The sequence below is a fragment of the Mobula hypostoma genome, chromosome 13 (assembly GCF_963921235.1).
Source record: "Mobula hypostoma chromosome 13, sMobHyp1.1, whole genome shotgun sequence".
NCBI lineage: Eukaryota > Metazoa > Chordata > Chondrichthyes > Myliobatiformes > Myliobatidae > Mobula > Mobula hypostoma.
Genome location: NC_086109.1, coordinates 34586871 through 34611396, shown reverse-complemented (window position 1 = coordinate 34611396; position 24526 = coordinate 34586871). Strand labels below are relative to the sequence as shown.

Sequence of the window (24526 nt, the reverse complement as noted above, 5' to 3'; positions counted from 1 at the left end):
AGTAATCAGGTTATGGATACTCTTGCTAAAACTTAGTCCAAAAGGGGAATGATGTGATTTAATGTGCTAGTGCAACTCATACCAGGAAATGGCCCATCAAATATCTGAGTGACACAAAATGACTTGGAAAAGTTCATCATCATGTTTCACTCCACAATGATAACATTCTCAATTACATTCTGCCAAATTAAACTGTGTCACAGAATATCATTTTATTTCTGCTTATTTGTAAATCCCTTTGTCCCCTATCCCTTCAATGACAAGACATTTCCTCATATACACTTTTCGAGCAAGAGTTCTGTTACACATATTTATGTATGTCCATAAATACTTGGTTCTTCAATCACTACTGTTCATGAGTCAGGATGTAGTTCAAAAGAATTTGCATTTATGTAGTACCTATGGCATACAGGAATGACCATAGATGATGGGTGCCATGGTGGCGTAGTAGTTGGCAGGGCACTATTGCAGCTCGGGGCATCGGAGTTCAGAGTTCAATTCTGGTGTCATCTGTAAGGAGTCTCTACATTCTTCTCTGTAAAGCCTTATGTGTTGAGTTATTGTGTAGCCAAGTTTCCCTCAAACTCAATATATAAGTTTGCTGATGACACAACAATTGTAGGCCGTATCTCGGGTAATGATGAGTTTGAGTACAGACAGGAAATTAAGAACCTGGTGGCATGGTGCCAAGGCAATAACCTATCACTCAATGTCAGCAAGACAAAGGAATTGGTTGTTGACTTCAGAAGGAGTAGTGGACCGCACAACCCAATTTACATCTGTGGTGCGCAAGTGGAACAGGTCAAAAGCTTTAAGTTCCTCGGGGTCAATATCACAAATGACCTGACTTGGTCCAACCAAGCAGAGTTAACTGCCAAGAAGTCCCACCAGCGCCTTTACTTCCTGAGAAAACAAAAGAAATTTGGCCTGTCCCCTAAAACCCTCACTAATTTTTATAGATGCACCGTAGAAAGCATTCTTCTAGGGTGCATCACAACCTGGTATGGAAGTTGTCCTGTCCAAGACCAAAAGAAGCTGCAGAAGATCATGAACACGGCGCAGCACATCACACAAACCAATCTTCCGTCCTTGGACTCACTTTACACCGCACGCTGTCAGAGCAGTGCTGCCAGGATAATCAAGGACACGACCCACTCAGCCAACATACTTTTTGTCCCTCTTCCCTCCAGGAGAAGGCTCAGGAGCTTGAAGACTCATACGGCCAGATTTGGGAACAGCTTCTTTCCAACTGTGATAAGACTGCTGAATGGATCCTGACCCGGTTCTGGGCCATACCCTCCAAATATCCAGACCTGCCTCTCGTTTTTTTTGCACTACCTTACTTCCCATTTTTCTATTTTCTATTTATGATTTATAATTTAAATTTTTAATATTTACTAATTTTTACTATTTTAAATATTTTTAATATTTAATATTTGTAATCCAGGGAGTGGGAAGCGCAGAGTCAAATATCGCTGTGATGATTGTACGTTCTAGTACCAATTGTTTGGTGACAATAAAGTGTAAAGTACGTTGTTGGAAGGTGCTTCGTTGCACCAAAGGACTAGGCATTACATGTTACTTTCAATATTAAAAGTTAATTGCCTATGGATTGCTTTGATTTTACTTGAACAAGTATTTGCAGCGGTACATACCACAAATAAAGCAGGTCGACCTGAGGGTTTCTTCTTTCTTTTGTTTCTCACTTCTCAAATCAGCAAATGTGTCAATGATAACCCCAAAGATCAGGTTGAGCACAATGATGATAACAATGAAGAAAAAGAGCAGATCAAAGATCACACGTGCGGGAAACAGTGCCTCCTGGAATAAATCAAACAGTGTAGGGTGCAGTTAATCACTTGCTACATTTTTACAGATATAATTTGAATAAGTATTACAAAAATTAATAATTGTTCAGGGAGCTTGCCAGGAAAGGTTTTGAAAACTTCACATGAATTTTATTGTTCACTTGTTATGCATTGTGAAGTACTTTCCAATCAAGTGTGTCCAATCTTTAGTACAGAATGAATTCGACTATTTTTGTGCATTCTTTACTTTGTAAGCTGATATTTCTTACGTGATTCAATTATTCATTACATAGTTTCTACACGTTTCAAATTAATCTCTCCCATCTGGAATTCCATCACAGTGTATCTACCTTCCATATTTGAGCTACCACAGTTTCACAAGTTCCTTTTCATCATCTAAGTCTGTTCTTTTCCCCCCTGCAATTATGTCACATTTGATTCTGCAACCTCTCCTTCTCTGCCTGCTGACTGCAGTGCCTGTAGGTTCTTTCGTTTGGTTGCTTACAGACACAAATAACAGATATAGAGCCACCAAGAGAACATCTTCTCCCGGTGGCCACCCTCTTCAATTTTACTTCCCATTCCCATTCCGACGTGTCAGTCCATGGCCTCCTCTACTGCCAGGATAAGGCTGCACTCAGGTTGAAGGAGCAATATCTTGTATTCCATCTTGGCAGCCTCCAACCTGATGGCATAAACATCAATCCTTGAATTTCCAATGCAGGCACCCTCTCCTCTCCTTCACCATTCCCCATTCCCATTTCCCTCTCTCACTTCCTCTCCTTACCTGCCCATCACCTCCCTCGGGTGCTCCTCCCCTTTCCCTTTCTTCCATGGACTTCTGTCTTCTTCCATTAGATTCTTCCTTCTCCAGCCGTTTATCTCTTTCTCTAACCAACTTCCCAGATCTTTACTTCACCCCTCTCGCTCTCCCAGTTTCACCTATCGCCTGCCTCCTTGTACTTCTTCCTCCCCTCCCCCCACCTTCTTACTTGGACTTCTCTTCCTTTCCAGTCCTGATGAAGGGTCTCAGCCTGAAACATTGGCTGTTTACTCTTTTCCATTGATTCTGCTGCACCTTCTGAGTTCCTCCAGCATTGTGTGTGTGTGTTATTTTACTGAAGGCACAGTTCTCAAGTAAAAGTGATGACTAGTGCAATCTATCAAAAGTCAGTTTAAAAAACACATGCAAAATTACACTCATGTATACTATATTGCTTCCTTGTAAAAGAAGTAAACCCACAGAAAACATCAACTATCGGCATGCATTAACCACACCAGCAATAAACTATTTACTCGTCTGAAACTATACGGTTAACTGATCATTTACGAGGTTTTAAATTTAATCAATCATAAATTTTACTAGTACTCCCTAGATTTCTCTATCTTCCAAAGCAATCATTCTTTCAACCATCGTCCCGAAATGCAAGTAACTAAATTGATCTAAGCCTGTGATCACACTCCTGGCCTACCACTCTGAGAAACAATTGAACTCATGTTGTTCGGAGTTCAAAATACATTTATTATCAAAGTATGTATACGATAAACAACTTTGACATTCACCTTCATGCAGGCAGCCAGGAAAACAAAAAAACTCACATAGAACCTGTTTTAAAAAACTATATGACAAAAACCGTCAAACACCCAATGTGTTAAAAAATGAACTGCTGAGTCCCCAGAAGTAATTCCACTGACAACATACACTAGGCTCAGTAAAAAGCATTTGACATGCTTCCAAAATGGGTAGTCAAAATCAGATTAACGTGCTCAGTATCAATGTGCTTTCTCAATCAGTAAAATGACTTTGAAGGTCCTAACATATCCTGCTCATAATATTATAATAAATGCCAGGCACATTCCCAATTGTAACATCTCTGATTGTACCATGTGCATAGTACCCACAGTGGGAGTGTTCCATAGCATTTCTCTGTTATAGTAGGGACATGCTGAACCATGCAATATGACCTATCCCATAACTATTACAGACTGTACAAGCCTAACATAGTTTTTGAGGACAGGTGTCTCCCAAACAACTACAGATAAGCCTTCAGCCTTTGCACCCACATGATCTTTCTGCTTTCTACATTAGCCCGTTGGCTTACTGGCAAACCCACTTGTAGCATCCGCATGGCCAAACCACCATTAACACTTCTCTGGGCTTGTGTTCTGCTTGCATCTCAGAAATATGACTTGGGCAAACCTGTTTTACAGTTTTAAGTGCTCTCTCAGTACTGGTGGCTACCTTGTATGTTTCCGCAAATGTTGGTGTGGTTGTCAAGTAGTTTTCAGTGAATTATTTTCTTTGCAAGCCTGTACACTAGGTGATCTCATGGTCATTGATCTAAAAGGATCTGGAAATTGCATCTTTTTACCAGTGTCTTCAACCTGACAAAATATTCACTAACTGCTTCCTTTGGACTTAGGTTGTACATGCCAAACTTGTGAATCTTTAAAATCTCTGAGGCTCATCCATCGTGGGCCTTGCCAACAATCCATTTTTGGATCTTCCTCTGTTTGTTTACAGCCTGTCCCTCTATTTTTGTTATCCCCAGGATCACGTTGATTTTCTTCACCACTTGTTCCATACGCAGGACAAATTGCTGACACCTCTTGTATTTCTTGGCCTTCCTGGCCTAGCCACTGTGTTCCATGCCTTACATCACCACTTTCTTTATCTAGGGAATCCCATTCTCCACCATCTGGAACCAGATTACTATCCTCATCCTCAATTTCCTACAGCCCATTCTCCTTGCCAGTGTAGAGGCTCTTTGGTAATCTGAGTAACAGGTGGAGGTACCAACGAAGCATCATAACTCTCAAATAAGAGCAATGACTGGTAGAACAATATCTCTAAAAGCATATCACAAGATATATAAATTCTTTAAAATATAGTTATATATATTACACTGGGATGCTCCTCGTCACTATGTCCTTCATGCCTCCTGGCCATGACTCCTGATCCTGACCCTCCACGCCTGCTTAGCTTGTTCTACTGTACCTTTTCATAAAGAAATTCCCACTGACCATTCAGTTTTTAAAAAATTATTATTTGCTGCATCTGCTGCCTTACACATCAGCTGTTTTACTTTAGGATCACTTGGCTTGTATCTATCACCTGATTTATCCCTTTAGTTGATTGGTCTCCTTAAAATAAATCAACATCTTGAGCCAATTATTAAGGATATTTTCTTTCAGTTTTGGCATTGATACTTCTAAATAGAAGTTTATGATCCTGATATTGATATCTTTTTTTCCAATTCCATTTGCTCTCCAATTAGATTTTAAACCACATGAAAAGCAATATTACAAGAAACAAATTTTATCTTTATCCTATCCCTCCAAGTATGCGCATGCATTTTTTAAGGTAACCCATGGTGTTCCACACAACTCCAAGCAGAAGTTACTGCTATTCACAATGCATTATTTAGAATTGCAAATCTAAACAATGCTTAAAGTGCACTGGGAACCATTAGTATGACTATTTTCTTTATGTGCCACTGGAGCAGATGCTGAAGAACAGCAAGGGCTAATTCACAGTGGAAATAGGATAATATCAGGTCTTAAATCTCCTGGCACATTTACTGACTCATGAGTCACACTAATGTAGGGTTTCTTCTTTTATGTTACTGCTAAGGCTAATAAAATGGCTTCTTTGTTATGTTATAATAAAATGGCTTCTCTGTAATTTTAACTGCTGAGTTAACGGTAGCAGCTTGTTTGGGTTATAATTACTGATAATGAGAATTGTATTCATTTGCTAACCAATTGGGATAGATGTTATTCTTTCTTGTGTGTCTGTAAGCTATTGTTTTCACGGGCTTTTGTGGAGAAGGCACGATGGGGACAGAGAGAGGAGATGTGATGAGAGAGATGCTGTAAACTGGGCGACGGAACGGACCCCAAGTGGGAGTCCGAGGCCCAGGGTCTTCGGCAAGGAGAGGAGACGAGGACAGACCCGTGTGGAGCGTTTGGTCGACCCCTGAGGGTGGTCCCATTCGGGGGTCAGTGGAGTTCAGAGGACATCAACTGAAGGAAAGGGAGACCCGGTTCTGTAAGAGCTCCAGCAAATTATTTGTGCACAGAACTGATAGACTTACTGACTTGGCGCCTTTATTGTATTTGTTTCTACTAACCCATCACCAAGAAATACTTATAAAGTGTAATCATTTAATTGCATATGGTGTACTGTCTTTTATTTCGCGTGGTGGGGTACTTCACACAGCATTTACAACAACTTGATTACCCAGTTTGGCGGGGCCGAAGGCTGCCCCCCTGGATGAAAACATGCTAAGCGAGCCTGAGGCTTACCAGGGGGCTACACTAATATTGCCTTGCAACTAGTTTACAATTCAATCCTCTTGCAAAAGGAAATGGAAGCTGACATGGAAATCCTTAAGGTAGACATTGGGAGCGATTACTTTCAACAAGCTTTAAAACAGAAATGGTCAGGAGCTGAAGAAAAATCTAACTTTTACTTTGCTTCATACACATTGATGTTGTTTTTCTTAACGTATATCCTAATTTATATGTATTTTTTAAAACAATTATAGGAAGTGTAGAGAAACAGAAAAGCCCATACAGTTTTATATTTCAGTCATTCTTGTTATAATAATATTGAAATAATGTGAAAAAGAGTGAAAGGTACTTACAAAGAGGCAGCTGTTGAGAGGTTCCCTAAAGTAGTCATGATACAACCCATAAATCCTGGCATTGCTTTGTATGACAGCAAACTATTGTATTGTGGTATTATGCAAGATTTTAAACTTTAAACTGCATATACAAGAGATTAATATTTCCATCTGTCTCTTTATGAAATGAAGATTTACTCACATCTTTTGAAGGCTGCCTAAGTATATCTCCAACACCACCTCCATTACACAGACCATGATTCAATACTGTTACTATACACATCAAAAGAGTGTCACAGGCACGTTCTTTGTCACTCTCTTCCTCATCTGTATTGACAGAAGAAGGAGCAGAAGTAAATTAGACCTGGCCTTCAGCACTCCTTGAGAATTGCAACTGTACACTCCATCCAATTATTCTCAAGACAACTTTTTATGAAAATTTTATGATAATTTAAAGTGACTGGAAGAAATACAAGGGAGGATGTCAGAAGTAAGTGTTTTTAGAGAGTGGCGAGTGTGTGGAATGCCCTACCAAGGTGATGGTAGAGGCAGGTACATTAGGGGCTTGTAAAAAATTCTTAGATAGGCACGTGGGTGATAGATGAAAAGAGGGCTACGTAAGAGTGAAGGTTAGATTGATCTTAAAGTAGGTTAAAAGCTAGGCACAACATCATGTGCCATAGGCCTGTACTGTGTTGTAATGTTCCATGTTCTATAATCATTTGAGGCTTCCAATAGATGGAATGCTTTCACAGAGATATTTCACTTTTACTGTGTCACTCTAGTCATCAGTTTTTAGTTCTCCGATATCCCTCTTGCATCAGATCCCATGTGATCGTAAACTCAATTTTGACTTTGGAATGACAGGTTATCCTTGATTACTGCCAATGCTACAAACCTGACCGGTCAGTTTAAGGACTCTAGAAGTTTAACTGTACACAGGATACGGAGAATGATGGTAATGATGACATGTTCGGTCTCGCCCTAATTGCCCATGGAGCTATGAGAAAATCAAGTACGTTGGTTGTTCTGGAATCACACAGAAGCAAAATTTCCTTCCCAAAAGGAAGCTTATGAACCAAATGGGTTTTTACAACAATTCAATAGTTTCATGGCTACCATTGTTGATTGTTTATTAACCTGAATTTAAATTCCCCAGCTGCCACAATGGGATTCAAATGTGGAACAGTTGTCAGGACTTCTGGATACTAGGGCACTAATGTAACCACTACACTCTTACAGTCACTGATAATCCCATGCTCAGCTAAAAAACACCTTGTCTCTTTTCATTATTGTTTGGCTTACATTAGTCACTAGCAAACAGAGAAGTTTCAGAGAAGAACTGCATCCTGTCAGATGATCCATACCATCTGAACTCAGAAGTCAATATTTTCCAATCAATTTAATTTCACTGTCAAAACCAACAATTCATTCCAATTGATTTAATGCTAGCATTCACATAATGCTGAATGGAATACCAAAGCTACCTTCCCATACATCAGCAAAGTGCCATCCTTACTGAATTTCATATCTAATGGTGTTGTTCAAGTTCAGGAACTTACACAGGAATTTAAATTGGCTGGTTTTGAAGTGACACACATGCTTATTTATACATCCTTAAGCTCACATTGGCTAATTTTTATAGACAAATTTAGGCCCATATACCTCTTTTCCAGCATTCCTTTCCCCAACACATGTCCACCTAAAAACAGTAGGGAGTAACCTTTGCAGTTAATAAGTGGTAACAACTACGGGCAGATATATTCATATCATTGCTGTTTAGAGGACTTTACTTTGCACAAAAGAGAATGCTTCATTTGTCCATTAAGCATTTACGTAATTGCATACAAGCTTTTCACAAATATATCAGATGCAAGTCTTTCTTTAATAGTTCATCTCCATTATCATTCAAGATCAGTTTTGATGCTGATTTCCGAGTTCTCATTTCTCAATCTGCAAGCATTTGACTAAATATTGTCAAACTATTGGTCCCTAAAATATACTACCTGAGGTAATTCCAAAAATGCTCTGAATTTAATTCTGGTCATCCTGGTTAGCAATACCTTCACTTTTCAACCACCCTAACTTCAGGACCCTCCAAGAGGACCACAACCTTGTCGTAGTTTGGATGCTTGCGTGCCTCAATGGCCCAGAGAGCTATGCTGGCTGGAGTCAGGGCTTTATGCTTTGACTCTTGGTAGCGTCACACATGCCAAACAGGTTAAAGGGTAGAGGCCAGACTCAGAGTGCTTCATCGGTCCTCCAAATTTGGGGGTTGGTTCGGCTCAGGACCAACAACCCTGACTGGTCAAACTAAACTGTGACAGAAACAGCAATGAAGAATCTTTCTACATCTGTGTGCGATGGTATGAAGATGGCCAAGGACAGACAGAGACGGAGGACCTTCATTCCTGCCCTAAGTGCCAGAAGGTATAATAGGCAGAAAGTTAGTAACTTCAGGACAAGAATATCTATACATATCCACATCTAATGACTATGCTAAAGCAGCAGTGGAAAAAGCTTCCGAAGTGTGGACAATGCTGAAGGAAATACAAAGGAAAGGCATCAGGTGAGATCAGTTAGGACAATAAATTGAAATTAAGTATCTTGCCAGCCATGTATCAATAAAATAAAAACACTTGGTTGAGCTACCAGTAGCGCTGAAACTACTTAGTTCTTTTGAACTTTTGAGGGTAGAAATTGGAGTAAAGGGATAAGAAACATCTTAAATTAATCCTGTACGTCTTCTATTGTGCTATGGCCTATGATTTTGGTAAGATGAGGCACATGTTTTGACATGTGGTTTGTGTGGATTGAATGTGAAAACGCTGACCTTTTGCCATATTGTCTCGGATGCCTGCAGAGCAATTAATATCATCAGCAGCACAAGAGTTAATCAAATCCTTCACTGCAATTCCTTGGGCTTCAAAGGCACCTATTAACAAAAATAAAACAATTCACATATAATCTGTTTAAAACTGTTGCCTTATGCACCTCTCTCTGCTTTGCTTTCCTATTCTGCACATTTACTCCTGTTAGAAAATTCCTGTTATTAATATTATCATCTAATTTTACTAGCCTCTTTCTGGAACATATTTTATTTATGTTTATGAAATCCCTTATTTTAGTTCTTGAAAAGAAGAAAGATTGCATTGATTTGGCACATTATAGTTTTGGTATGTCTCAGGCACTTTTTATATCCAATAATTTAATTTTGAAATGCAGATACCCGTGTCACACATGAAATACAATGGCCAATACGTGCAGAGTAAACTTCCGCAAACAGCAATGTGAAAATGACCCTGTTATCTGTTTTGGCAATTTAAATTTTAGTCAACACATCAGAAATCTGGTCAATACACCCTGATCTTCTTCAAAATAGCCCCAGGGCTGTATGGTCCCACCATGTAGGAGTGAGTATGGCCTTGATTTAATATGGCACCTGAAAGTAGATTCTCTGACAAAGCAGTTCTTATTTAATGTTGCATTGCTTTGCCAAGACTTCTACGTTCAGATCTCAGGGCTGAGGCTTGAACTTGAAATTTCTGGTTCAGAAGCAAAAATGCTGTCACTAAGCCATGCTTGGCCATTGGGGAGGGGAATGTTGACAAAAGTCTGAATAAATCAATATCCGGGATTCAAGAAAAGAGATATTTAGGAATTAACCATAAAACATCCCTTAATCTCTGTGGTGTCACATTCAATTTCTCTAATCAAATCCAGATAAGAAAATTAATATAAAATGAATTTTACTAATTGCCCAATTATTACCTTAATGTTACTTTACCAAGGTATAGTTTTCCTAAATTAAAAATATTATTGTGGCTCTTTGACCAAGACTCTAGACAGTCTGCATACAAGTGAAGGATTGAGCAGCTGATGATGGACATCCTAAAAGACTGTTTTCTCTTTTCTGTGTTGCCAGTCCATAAAGTTAAGTCTTTTTCAAACTGGCAAATGCGGAAGAGCAAAACCTTAATGAATGATTGTGACAAATCAAAAGTTTCCTTTGTGTCGAAGTGGTTGAGTGCCAAATTAGATGTACCTGAAGAAGTTGTGCTTGGTAATCTGTCAACTTCTAAAATGAAGTCATCCTTTAAAAAGAGGAAGCCCACGATTGAGAAAAGATAGACGAGGATGAGAGCGAGCACAGCCGTCAAGAGGATGGAGCGGCCATTACGTGTAACACTTTTTATGACATTAAACAGAGTTTCTTCTCTGTAGATCAAATCAAACAGCTGAAATGCAGAATTAGATAAATGACAAGATTAGATCTGTTAATTTTTTTTTATCATGTCCTTTCTGTGCTATAATCTTGAAAAAATAGCCTGGTACGGCAACTCCCACAAGTCAGTTCTGGAACTATGCGTGAATGAATTTGGACTTTATAACGTTGAATCGTAAATTGTTTCTGCACTTCACTTTGACAGTTGTTAAACCAAAATCAAAATTTATCTGGTGCAGAGTTCAAAAAATACATGAATCTTACCTCTAGTAAGCCTAAACTTTTACGTAAACCAAAATTTATAACTAATGAGGTAATTTAAATAAAGGACTGATTTGTATCATACATTCTTTCTTGGATAATCAGACTGTTGGCATGAAAGTCCTCTCTTTTTTACTGGTTGCAGAAAAATAAAACTTCTATTGCGGCTGAGAAATCATAATCCAATTCTTACATGATCTGACTTTCAGAGTGTGATGGTATCCGCAATTCAAAGTTCAAAGTAATTTCTTTTTAATCAAAGTACACACATCACCATATTCCACCTTGAGATTTCTTTTCTTGCAGGCATTTATTAATTGCCATCAACAGAAATTTATTTTTTGGATTTAGAAAACAGGAATAATTTACTTCCAATCCTGGAAGCTATAGTGACTATTAGAGTGAAATGGTCAAAAGGAATGTTAACAAGTGGCGCCATCTCTGGTCAGGGGTTTCTTCAGTTTGACCGTATAACAAACTGGGAAGATGAACCACTTGTCAACAATCACACAACTTATCTTAATAAAATGTATTAATCTTAACCGGTTCCATTTTAAATATAACCTTAAAATAGCTAGATTAACAAATTATCACAGCATTGATTTATAACCTACTTTTAGACTGAAATACTTCAAAAATAATCAGCTGATAAGCAATGGTGAATGAAGTGCAGAATCAGTTTGCACAATCTAGGTTCTCACTTCAGTAAATACAGTACCACATAACACTGCATTCTCTGCAACAAAAATGTTTGTTTTGCTTCTAATGTTTAGAGGATGTACATTATAAGCAGCAATTGAACTCTTTCTAAAATGTAACAGAAGTGAGAATGTGCTTTGATTATTCTGCAAAAATATCTCTAGATGAAATAGCCATAAATAAATATATACCTACCAGGATACTGTAGAAAAATTCATGCACAAAAAGCCCCAATACACTTGTCATTATATATCCAATGTGATAAAGGAACTTCATGTCCATGATCATAGCCTTGTATCCAATGATAAATTTCCCACCATTGCCCACAAAACTGACCAGATACACAATTTTGTTGATGAGCTGAATTTAACAGAAATGAAAGGAAATTGATTATTAGCATAATAGTACACAGCAAAACTATTCCAACATTCATGGTGGATGGCAAAGAAGTTTGTGTGAACTTTCAGAATGTAGTAGTGTTTCTGCAGATTGACAATAATTTGCCACTTCTACTGAAAGTAATGCTGAACAACTGCTGGATAAAGTGGACTTGCCACTGGATATTTGCTGTTCCTTTACTGGTGAATATGACATTTCTGTACTGCTGAATACACTGGTGACATTCTATTGGATGATAAGGTTGAATATAATTGTCATTTTTATAAAATGTGTTGTTGGCTTTAAAATGTATTATGGCCATTCCCCACCCCCATCGTGACTTACACTCCATCTTATTCTTCTCACATTCCTGTAGAAAGCATTTCTAAAGTAATTATTGGTATTTTCAAAAAGGCTTCATATTTCTGAACAGCCTTCAGTAAGGTTTCATGTTGTAGAACATGCACAGATGATGTAGAAGTAACACAATGTAGAACCAACCGGCAAAATGACAGAAAACAAGAGAATTGAGTAAACAGTGTTGTATCAAAACTTCACTAATCTGGCACCCTTGGGTCTAGGAGATTTTAAAATCATTGAATTTTATTCCTATTAATACCCAAACAACTTTTAATTCACAGGTTTTTTTTTAAGTCACCTGGTAAAGCAATAATTTTTCCAGTGAATCTAATGAGTTTAAAGAGAGCAGGAAATAAAGAAGCACTCCGAAGCTGGCTCTGCTTCGTTCTCTGGAATCTCAGCTCAAGTCGTCAGAACGTCAGTATTTTCAAACCAGCGATGCTAGATGATCAGAATTTTACTGTACTTGAAAGTTATAATAGGAGAACGTGCAGTCATTATGTTTTCTGTGAACACTATGGACCAGCAAATAGAAAGAAAACTCTGAGTTATTTGAATTGCAATTGGGGTAGGGTGATGGAATTAATACATGAGAAGATTGCAACAAAAGGCGGGGAGAGATGAGTATATTTGTGGAATGGACATGTACATAGAACACTGATAGGTTCAATTTTGTGCTTTTTTATAGGAAGAACAGATACTTTGGAATGAACAGGAATGCCCCGTTGACCATTCTTGACACAGCACTGTTTTCCTTCCCGGTCAGGGGAGAACTCTAATATCCAGAAACTAATAATCTTAGTTCTAAGTTCAGTCAATAAACAAGTCTCCACTGCCCTCCAAGCTAGAGAATTCCAAATGCTCTGTCCCACACAGGTAAATACATACATTTCCTTACCTCAGTACTATTTGCCCTGTCCCTTATTTTGGGATCATGATTTGGACTTGTCAGCCAAAAATAACATCCTTTTTGTATGCAAATACAAGAGATTCTGCAGATGCAGGAAGTCCAGAGCAAGACACACAAAATGCTGTGCCACTCCACATCCCCTTTCTCCCATAGTCCACTCTCCTCTTCTATTAAATTCCTCCTTCTTCAGCCCTTTATTTTTTCCACCTATCATCTCCCAGCTTCATACTTCATCCTCCCACCCCCCACCCACCTTCCCCCTTCACCTAGATTCTCCTATCACCCGCCAGCTTGTAATTTTTCCTCTCTCCCCACACATTCTTCTCTCTTCCTTTCCAGTGCTGATGAAGGGTCTCAGCCCAAAAGATTGACAGTTTAATCCTCTTCATAGATGCTGAGTTCCTCCAGCCTTTTCTGTGTGTTGCTCTTTGTATGTATCCTTTTTGGTCCTTGATGAATATTTCTAGGTTTCAATGAGAAAACCACTCATCTATCTAAACGCTAAAGAACTGGGATCTAGCCTACTCCATCTATCCTCTTGTGACAGACCTATCATCTGAGGAACCATCCAGATGACTCTTTACTGCACTTCAACTATAAAATGAATATCATTTTAAAGGTAAGGCACCTAGCGTTGTACTGAATACTACAAGTATGACCTTACTAAGGTCCAATGTAATTGTAATATATCACTAAGCCCCTATTTAATTATGGTAATAAAAACAGCTAAAGCAAGGCAGATAATCATTCAAAGCAACAATACAGATAACAATACTATATTTAAAAAATAGTCAAGCAGAGCATAGGGATTCAAAGCAGCTAAGTAGCTTGAATCTTGTTCTGGATCTTGTTTGGACTGTGTCTGAGTACTGTGAACAGTTCTAATGCCATAATAAGAGATTTGTGACCCAAGATCAGCTCAACATGAAGAAGTACATTAGTTGCAAGCTAGTTGTTTCAGGCTGTGGTCATGCAGATGGAAGGAGTTAGAGCACAATAACAGAAAGTGTACTTGGGGACCATGGACAATAGCTTTAGTCCTTTCAGTCCCTAGAAAGAGAAAATTCCTGCTCCCCAGTACTGGATGCTGACAAGGATTTGTTAGTTTGAAAACAGTGGAGGTGACAAGACAGCTAATGTTGAGGTAGAGTCTTTGAGCTTGTGGAAGGAAATGCTTTCTTTTTGATTAATGCCCCAAACTACAGCATTTACCTTAGAAACAGGATGTGCTTTTTGGATAGATTCTTAGGGTCCATTAGAGGTATTGGTGTAGTAACAAGAAAAGATGATTGCAGGTGATATATGGCTGACCAGATAGTTAAGAAAGGAACCAGAGAAGGTGATTGGATGATGTGAGTAGTGCTGTAAATGTATAGTGTGGGTAGTCTGTGACTGCAAAACTAACTCATCTCATTTACATCCACTTCTCTAAATGTCGGTATAATTAGACTGCACATGCCTGAGACACATGCATATCTCTTAATTTGTCCTTTCATATGGAATGCATCTCTTTCTCGTTAACGTCTCAAGACTTTCACATAGCTAAATATCTCAGCAATTGTCAGCTAATTTACAAATAAATTAAACAGAGATGGTGCACGAGGATTGTGGAATTTTGCCAATTTATTTCAGCAAAGCAAACTGAAAATGTCACGTCTTTTGTCAACCATGATTAAATACCAGCATCACTTTTAGATGTCATTGCCATGACTATTCATTTGTCTGCTGATTGCTGAGTAAGGGCTCCTTGCGCTGATTGTATTTTTTTAAATGATTCTCTGGATAACTCTCCAATTACTGCACCAAATAATAAATAAGGCAACTGAAAAAAAATGAACAGAAAAGGTGCATTTTACAGATGAACAGATTTTTTTTAGCCACAGGGACAAAATAGTGGAACTAGCAAGTGTATATTTCACACATTTCAATATACTTTTGTTGATTATGAACTTTATACTTACGTTAAGTAATCCCAGTGTTATCAACGTGTGGCCTATTCCAATGTAATATGTAGATCGAACTATCAGAGCTATTATTAATGGTCTGAGATCATATCTCTTGATAAACAAAGTAACTACTGAGAAGACTATTACACCCCAAAAGATAAGTGAGATAAAGGATGAATCAAAGGCTCCTGTAAGGAAAAAAAAGAAAACCAATTAATGCTATGTTACTAGATTTTGTTCATGAATATAAATGTGTTCTTATGCCTGATGCCTGTATGAGGCCGGCATTACGGCTTCTGTAACAATCAACTAGACCTTGCGTGACTGTAATTCCAAATCAAATGTGTTAGCAAAGCTAAGGAACCAGTTTCTTAGGTCAAAATAATTTGAGTGACTAAAGTTAGTCGTAATATCTGGTGGCCTCTGCTTTCCACAGTTCTTCCTTTATGTTGTCTGGAAGTGTCAAATTTCTCCACCTCAGCATCTCAATACTAGTCTCTGATTTAGGTATTGTCAACAATTGCTGTATAATTAGCTCTTATAGTTTTTAATTAATATGATTTTCCATTGTTATTCACTGTCATTGGCAGTATTTCACCTTTACCAAGGAGTTTCATAGCAGATTGACATTAGAATTAATAAAGGGTAAGACTAGCAACATGTGGGCACAGTTAACAGAGCTGCTACCTCATAACGCAAGACACCCAGTATTGATCATGACTTTGGGTTCTGCCTGTGTGGAACATGCACCTTCTCCCTGCAATAATTCCAGTCGCCTTTGGATGCTCCAATTTTATGACACATCTCACAGACATGAAGGTTGGCACATTATTTGCCCTATTGTGAAGGCAGTGTTATGATACAAGGCTGGTTGATGATGAGGTTGGGAAAATAAAAAGAATATGAGATTAATGTGGGGTTTGTGTAAATGGGTGGCTAATAGTTGGTGCAGACTTGATGAACCAAATGCTGTTTCAATTTTGTACCTTTCCACGACACCATAATAATTTACTGAAGGACAAAATATTAGAACTTTACTTTTTAAAGTTCAACTCAGGTAAGGTACCTCATTAATTGTTAGACTAAATATTCACAAAGTCATTCATACAGATGACCATTTTCAGCATCAAATAATCCTTGAACTGCCTACCCATTGAAGTTGCTTCTCCATATGGATAGAAGAAGGCAATGACAAGATTGATAAACACAGCAAGGTGGAAGGAGATGCTGCCCCATAGAGTCATTCTCCTGGAGAACCAGTACAGCAGAGGCATACCTAAGAAGAAATGACAATTGTTACTAAAAACATGAAAAAATAAGATCAAGGGTATGCCAAATGACCTTTAACCTTCACCAATCAATAAAATCATAGCTGTTCAGGATGAAGAGTCTCAGCCTGAAATGGCGACCGTTTATTCCTTTCCATTGATGCTGCCTGACCTACTGAGTTCCTCCAGCAGTTTGAGTGTGTTGCTCTGTTCGACTGAACATCACTTTCCTGTCTGATCCCTCAATTACCCGAGTGCACAAAAATCTATCAAGTCTCAGCTTCCAATGTATTCAACAACAAGTTGTCCTTAGCCCTCTGAAATGGAGAAGACCAAGATGCATAATGATTTGAGTAAGGAAAATTTCTCCTCATCTCAGTCTTAAATGGGCAGCCCCTCGTTTTTTCAGATGATGCTCCATGTGATCTTTACCCACATAAATGTTTCAAGTAGATCCCTCTCATCATAAAGGATACAGTACAAACAGTAAGTAACACTTGTTGGAAATAGCTCCATCTAATCTGAGATTGTGCAAAGATTTACTGCTGCTTCCTACTATACTTGCAGTATTTACTCTGCAAAGCCTTCCAATTCCCAAATCTCTTTGTACATCCCCTTAAATGCACAAGTGCATTTTGGCTCAATCACTCAATGTTCGATAATGATAATTAGAATCACACTGCAGAGACATTAGGCCTGCACAGCCAATGACAATGATGAAGCTGCATATAGGAGGGAGCTTGAAAGTCTGGCTGAATGTTGTCAGAACAACAACCTCTCACTCAATGACAGCAAGACCAAGAAGCTGATTGTTGACTTCAGGAGGTCCATGACCTAGTTCTCATCAGGGGATCAGAGGTGGTGAGAGTCAGCAACTTCAAATTTCTTGGTGTTATCATTTCAGAGGATCTGTCCTGGGCCCAGCATACAAATGCAAATACCAAGGAAGTATGGCAGCACCTCTACTTCCTTAAAAGTTGGTAAGAATTCAGCATGCATTTAAAACTTGGACAAACTTCTATGGATGAGTGGTGGAGAGACGGCTCACATCATGCTCTAGTATGGAAACACCAGTGCGCTTGAGTGAAAAATCCTACAAAAAGTAGTGGTTATGGCCCAGCCCATCAAGGGTAAAGCCTGCTCCCACCCTGCCACCATTGAGTACATCTACACAAAATGCTGCCACAGGAAAGCAGCAAGTATCTTCAAGGATTCCTACCACCCAGGCTATGCTTTCTTCTCACTGCTGCCATCAGGGAGAAGGTACAGGAGTCTCAGCACCCACACCACCAGATTCAGGAACAGTTATTACCCCTCAGCCATCAATGTCTTGAACCACATGGTAGGCTTATTCAGAAAGTCAAAAAGGCATGGGATCCAGGGAAGTTTGGCCAGGTGGATTCAGAATTGGCTAGCCTGCAGAAGGCAGAGGGTGGTGGTGGAGGGAGTACATTCAGATTGGCGGATTGTGACTAGTGGTGTCCCACAAGGATTTGTTCTGGGACCTCTACTTTTCGTGATTTTTATTAACGACCTGGATGTGGGGGTAGAAGGGTGGGTTGGCAAGTTTGCAGACGACACAAAAGTTGGTGGTGTTGTAGATAGTGTAGAGGATTGTCAAAGATTGCAGAGAGACACTGATAGGATGCACAAGTGGGCTGAGAAGTGGCAGATGGAGTTCAACCCGGAGAAGTGTGAGGTGGTACACCTTGGAAGGACAAACTCCAAGGCAGAGTACAAAGTAAATGTCAGGATACTTGGTAGTGTGGAGGAGCAGAGGGATCTCGGGGTACATGTCCACAGATCCCTGAAAGTTGCCTCACAGGTGGATAGGGTAGTTAAGAAAGCTTATGGGGTGTTAGCTTTCATAAGTCGAGGGATAGAGTTTAAGAGTCGCGATGTAATGATGCAGCTCTATAAAACTCTGGTTAGGCCACACTTGGAGTACTGTGTCCAGTTCTGGTCACCTCACTATAGGAAGGATGTGGAAGCATTGGAAAGGGTACAGAGGAGATTTACCAGGATCCTGCCTGGTTTAGAAAGTATGCATTATGATCAGAGATTAAGGGAGCTAGGGCTTTACTCTTTGGAGAGGAGGATGAGAGGAGACATGATAGAGGTGTACAAGATAATAAGAGGAATAGATAGAGTGGATAGCCAGCGCCTCTTCACCAGAGCACCACTGCTCAATACAAGAGGACATGGCTTTAAGGTAAGGGGTGGGAAGTTCAAGGGGGATATTAGAGGAAGGTTTTTTACTCAGAGAGTGGTTGGTGCGTGGAATGCACTGCCTGAGTCAGTGGTGGAGGCAGATACACTAGTGAAGTTTAAAAGGCTACTAGACAGGTATATGGAGAAATCTAAGGTGGAGGCTTAAATGGGAGGCAGGGTTTGAGGGTTGGCACAACATTGTGGGCCGAAGGGCCTGTACTGTGCTGTACTATTCTATAACTCTATAACTTCACTTGCTCCATCACTGAACTCTTCCCACAACCTATGAACTAACTTTCAGGAACTCTTCATCTCATGTTCTCAATATTTATTGCTTATTTATTTATTTTTTTTCCCTTTGTATCTGCACTGTTGTCTTTTGCACATTGATTGTCAGAATGCCCTGTTGGGTGCAATCTTTCATTGATTCCATTATGTTTCTTGGATTTACTGAGTATGCCCGCAATGATGTGAAGTTCAGGATTGTATATGATGACACATATGTACTTTGATAATACATTTACTTTGAACTTCAAACTTTGAAGAAAATATTGCATTTCAACAAAGAAGTTCTATTCTTTCAGTGACAGTCAAGAAATATGTCCTCAATTCCATGCAATGTATTATTGTAGATATACCGTACTCTAATTCCAATATTCAGTGGAGTTAAATTTCAAATACAGAGAGCAATAGCTATGTAACTAGATTTTGTGTTAAATGCTTTCAACCTCAGACAGTTTTTCACCATTCTTTATACTATTTGGTAGAAAGGCATTCCATTTTATTTTTTTAAATCACCTGCTATGTTTTTGAGTCTGAATTTCCCTGAGCAGTATCTTTAACACAGCCTAGTAAATGACTTTGCAAAAATATCTGTACTATCTTAAATATTTTAATGTGGGTGTTAAAATACGCAAGTAAGAAATACCATGAAAATTGATACAATGGAGATATTAGGCTACATGTTAGATAGTTTGTAACTGACTCCCAAGGTTATAACTTAAGTCGTTTAATTCCTATTTGGAGTAATTCCCTTGCTGCCCTTTCATGTTGACTGCAAAAGGATAATCCCTTGCCATCCTTTTTGACACACTGTCCAGTATCACATCAGATGTAACCATCACAACAGTTAGTCTAACCAGTCCATGCTGGCATCTTACACGGCTCAAATCTTTTCCCACCCTTTCTCATCTAAATTTATCTCGCTAATGGTTTCTAATGTGAATACTAAATAGCTGTGGCTTTGAAATATGCCCTTACTTTGGAGTTTCTTCTGCCAACGCATCTCATTGTACAGAAAGTGGGTTTTTTCAAAGAAGTCGCTGACTTTGCTGCCTTGTTCATCCTGTTCGGTGGTGTTGATGACTCGCTGCTTGGACTCAGTTGTTAAATATTCGCAAATGTCTGGCATGGGGAATACAATCTGCTCCATATTGCGGTCACTCCGAATAATCTGACAAAAGATAAAACACAGTTGAAAAGAAGCAGTCAAAACAAACCCACACTACGTAGTCTTACCAGCTTTAATACCTTGAGGTTGCATGAATATTATCTACTGCTAATAATCATATTTTCAAATATTTCTTTTGCAGTCCAAATGATCAAATGAGACTAATTCACTGGATGTACTTTGAGCAGTAATTGTTACCACCAAGGAGCCTTGGAAGTTAAATTTGAATTTACGTACTTATATATATTATTTAAACATAACAGTACAGTAACCAGCCCTTCTGGCCCAACAACTGAGGCCACACCACCCAATTACACCCTTGTGATAAATTAGCCGACTAACCCATACATTTTTGGAATGTGAGAGGAAACTGGAGCACTCAGAGGAAAGATGTGCTGTCACAAAGAGAACACACAAACTCCTGACAACAGCAGCAGGTATTGAACCCAGGTTACAAGTTCTGTAACAGTGTTGTGTGGGCTCGTGGCCAAGTGGTTAAGGCATTCGACTAGCGACCTGAAGGTTGTGAGATCGAGCCCCAACCGAGGCAGCGTGTTGTGACCTTGAGCAAGGCACTTAACCACACAGTGCTCTGCGACGACACTGGTGCCAAGCTGTATCGGCCCTTGCCCTTCCCTTGGACAACATCGGTGTCATGGAGGGGGGAGCCTTGCAGCAACTGTCAGTCTTCCATACAACCTTGCCCAGGCCTAAGCCCTGGAGAGTGAAGACTTTCCAGGCGCAGATCCATAATCTCGCAAGACTAACGGATGCCTTTTTAAATAGGGTTGTGCTAACCACTATGTTAAGTGCTGCCCCTATTTAAATTGTGAATCACTGGCAGGCTTAGCAGTGATGAATACCACAATCTTGCCCCATTTGTTCCTGCTGTGTTGTATTGCATAATTCTAACCACTCCAAGCATCCAGCTTAGTTTTTCTCTTAAAAATATCATAGAAGGATGGGGCAACATACAACTTTAGTGTTACTATTCATCAGGAAATGTATAAGTAAAATCACCAAAACACAAAGTTTTCAGACAGATGTTGTGTTGGGTTTTAGGCTTCATACCATTGTATATTTTAACTCCCTCCACTGAGACAGGAATAATAGACTACTTTTAGTTGAATCCTCTCATAGGTGTCCAAGAACTGTAGAAATTTATCACAATTGATAATTATAATCAATTATCCTATTGACGAAGCAAGTGTCAATACAAACTTGGACAAATCACAAGAGACATATTTTAGGTTGTTCAGCACTTTTCATTATTGGTTAATTATGTCTACAACTAACATTGCAATATATTTCTGACTGGGATAGATCAACTTGAATGGACTGAAGGACCAAGGAGCAGCTGCTGTATTAAACATGAGTGGAATTTGAGAGCTATGAGGAATTTAAAACCATGCCATTGTGTGCATTTGTATTTGAATGAGCAAACAAATATTTAAAAATGAATATCATTCATTTTTGACATCATGGTGATAAGACAAACTAAAGGCAGCTCAATGCAAAAACTATGGCTGTCTTTGATATGATAATTTTTGGTCCCCTTAACTGTGGTCAATGATATATGAAGTACAATTGTAAGTCGGTCTTCTGCTATAATATGCCCATGTTACTGTTTCAACTCTGTAATAAGAGTGAAGGTCTAAAAATCTGACTATGCAGCATAATATGAATTAATTTATTAAGAAAAACAGAAAAAACAAGCACTAACTCAAATCAGGGACAGCCAGTTAGTCAGCATTATTCCTCCTTCTTCATGTGCAATATGCTGACAGGCCACGCTTTTCAGTCACATGTGAAGGGTGCCTTTCCACAACTGGCACAGAAGCAGGCCTTTCCCACTAAAATGAAGCCTGCTTTAGCAAAAGTTAAAACAAGAAAAACCTCTGAGTAACATTCAGGCTCTGGAACCTAGAGCTGTCTTTAGGTAAGTTGTACCTAAGTAGAAAAGTTAATCCTAGCAGCTCCCATGCACAACCTACTGAATGTCCCCTCACTGACCAAAACGTTCACCACCCGTCCCATTCTGCTGCAGTCCCAATTCTTTCCTCAGTTAGCAAATCACATTCTCCCCTTTCCTCCACAAAGACAGCAGGAGGAGAGAAAAGACATTTGAATTTATTATTCATAGAAAGCTCATTCTTCTGCACACAACACCAAAGGGTTTTTTAGAGCAATGGCATCTTCAGACAAATACTGAGGCCCTTTGTTCAGGATCATTTCATCTGTGCTGTTCAGATGGATATGAAACACCACCCAGCCTTAAAGTTGTTAGGATCATACCTCAATCTGTGCTGTGTGTTTTGAATAGTAAGTCAAAGGATCCTCCTCTTCTTGAGGTTGCTGATGACCCGTTTTCAACATTTGCATATTATTGAGCATAAGCTGGAAAATGTTGAAAAATCCATTAAATCAAGAAACACTGGATTTATTGATGGGGTTCATTCAGTAATCTGACAAAAATCACAAAATGTTCAGATGCCATTTGGTGCATATGTTCCTACTCGTAACTTTAAAAGTAATTCCTAGATCTGAACTTGTGTAAATTGTAGTGTTGTGCATATCACCACATTAAATTATGCAATTTAAAAGTCAGATCAAATTAAGACATTCATATAAGACTTTAATAATCTGGATCCGAGCTTGTGAAGTTGATTTGCATCTGACTTCCAGCAACATTCAATAACAATAAATTTACATAACAACTTAAACATACAAAAACATTCCAAGATAACAACTGGAAACACTACAAAGTCTGAAGCTATATTTACGTTAATGTTTCTTTAAAGAAGTAATAAGAAAATGATTCCTTATATCAGAATGGTACTGCTGCATGAAAATTTCAGTTTGAGTTAGGTTACTTTGAATAAATTTATTGCTACAGGAGACTGGAAATTACACAGATTTTTAGCATATTCCTTGGAAATCTTGATGAAGAAAGATGGCCTTTTTGGCTATTCTTGCAGGGACAAGTTTAAGGAAAAACGGGGAAGATTCAAAATGACAAGGTACTGTGTAACAATAAAGGTGTCCAAATCAAAAGGAGAGGTATAGTAAGGGGGAGGCACAAATTGAATGGCACACATAAAATGAGGAGAAGACTTTGACAGTCAGCTGAAACACAGTTCTATACAAAGCCGGAACAGTCCAAAATTCAAAAGCTTAAAAATTTCAAAAAGTTTTTAAAACTTTTTAAACCGTGATTTTAATTGTTATCCTATCTGAAAGTGGTGTTAATTTCAGGTCTACTTGAAACTAACAGCCATTCCCTTTCAAAAGTAGAATACACCTTGTGCAAGGTACAGATTTCACTGGCATTCATAACATTAAGCATTAAGGATTTAGCTTAAACTCTTCCTCCCTTATTAAACACCTGGAGGAGTCTAAAGTCAGGGGGTAGACTGCAGCCCCATGGCCAATTTGCAGTCTTCTCTTGTATAAGCTTAAGGCATTCATTTCTGCACGTATGGTCACAATAACATTTTTATTCCTGCTTATACTGAAGCTTCAAAATGTTTGTTGTGATTTGTCTTGTGTGGTAGTGTGGTGGGTAGTGCTTGTCGCTCTCACTTTCAGCTTCCACTGCTGACTAGCAGTCTTGCAAAAAGCAGAACTGAATGTGTAAGTCTCTCCCTGCCAGTACATAGCCTCTCCAAGAGCAAGCCTCATGTAGTGCCTCCTCTCACTGGCGACACACAGAAATTGAATTCCTTTTGGACTTAGGCTGAACTACAGAGGATGGGGAAGAGGTCTGGCCTAGGCACATATAGCACGCCGGCCTACCGGTATGTGGACAGCCCTATTGAACCAGATCCCCAGCTATGGATAAATAGCTCCACTGCCTTGTGGGCAGCCTCGGGAGAGACGAAGGCTACGGGAGTAAACCCAGACAGCAAATTTGGAGTGGAGCCCCTAAGGCGGCTGGACGTTATTGAACATCCTTCTGACAGCTCTTGCAGCCAAACTGGTGTCAAATGTATTGCTTCATAAAATTTCCTTTGGGCTACACTGGTGAGGCTGAGAGGCAGATCTTGATGACTGGGCATCTCAGGGTCTCCATAACCTCCCCCCCCCCCACCCCAGCTTGTAATAATGATCATCATCCCTCATCGTCCTTCGGGACAGACGGATGCCAACCAACCAACCAACCAATATCAAAACATGATATTGTTACGAATAGACAACACAGAATTTACATTTCTATCATATAACATTTTGCAGAGAAACCTCTGAGATTGCAATACAAGACCAGTCTGTTATGAAACAGGCACGAAGAAGTTTCATTGACTATCTCTCTTCCCAGATGCTGACTACGTTGCTCTGTGTTCCCACCTTTTCACATTTTGCTTCAGGTTTCCAGCATCTGCATT

At 39.2% G+C, this 24526-nt stretch overlaps 1 protein-coding gene across 2 annotated transcripts in view; it reads right to left on the bottom strand.

The window, feature by feature from the left end:
* itpr3 (inositol 1,4,5-trisphosphate receptor, type 3) overlaps positions 1–24526 on the bottom strand; it is a 310992-nt gene that overhangs the window by 11120 nt on the left and 275346 nt on the right. The window contains exons 47-55 of one of the 2 annotated variants that reach the window (XM_063065549.1): positions 22440–22541; positions 19955–20147; positions 16366–16491; positions 15231–15403; positions 11817–11981; positions 10482–10674; positions 9270–9371; positions 6639–6763; positions 1656–1821 (exon numbers count right to left, since the gene is read on the bottom strand). In XM_063065549.1, coding sequence (XP_062921619.1) covers positions 1656–1821; positions 6639–6763; positions 9270–9371; positions 10482–10674; positions 11817–11981; positions 15231–15403; positions 16366–16491; positions 19955–20147; positions 22440–22541 — 1345 coding nt within the window. The remainder of the gene's footprint in view (positions 1–1655; positions 1822–6638; positions 6764–9269; positions 9372–10481; positions 10675–11816; positions 11982–15230; positions 15404–16365; positions 16492–19954; positions 20148–22439; positions 22542–24526) is intronic. The other variant, XM_063065550.1, reaches the window with a different exon arrangement.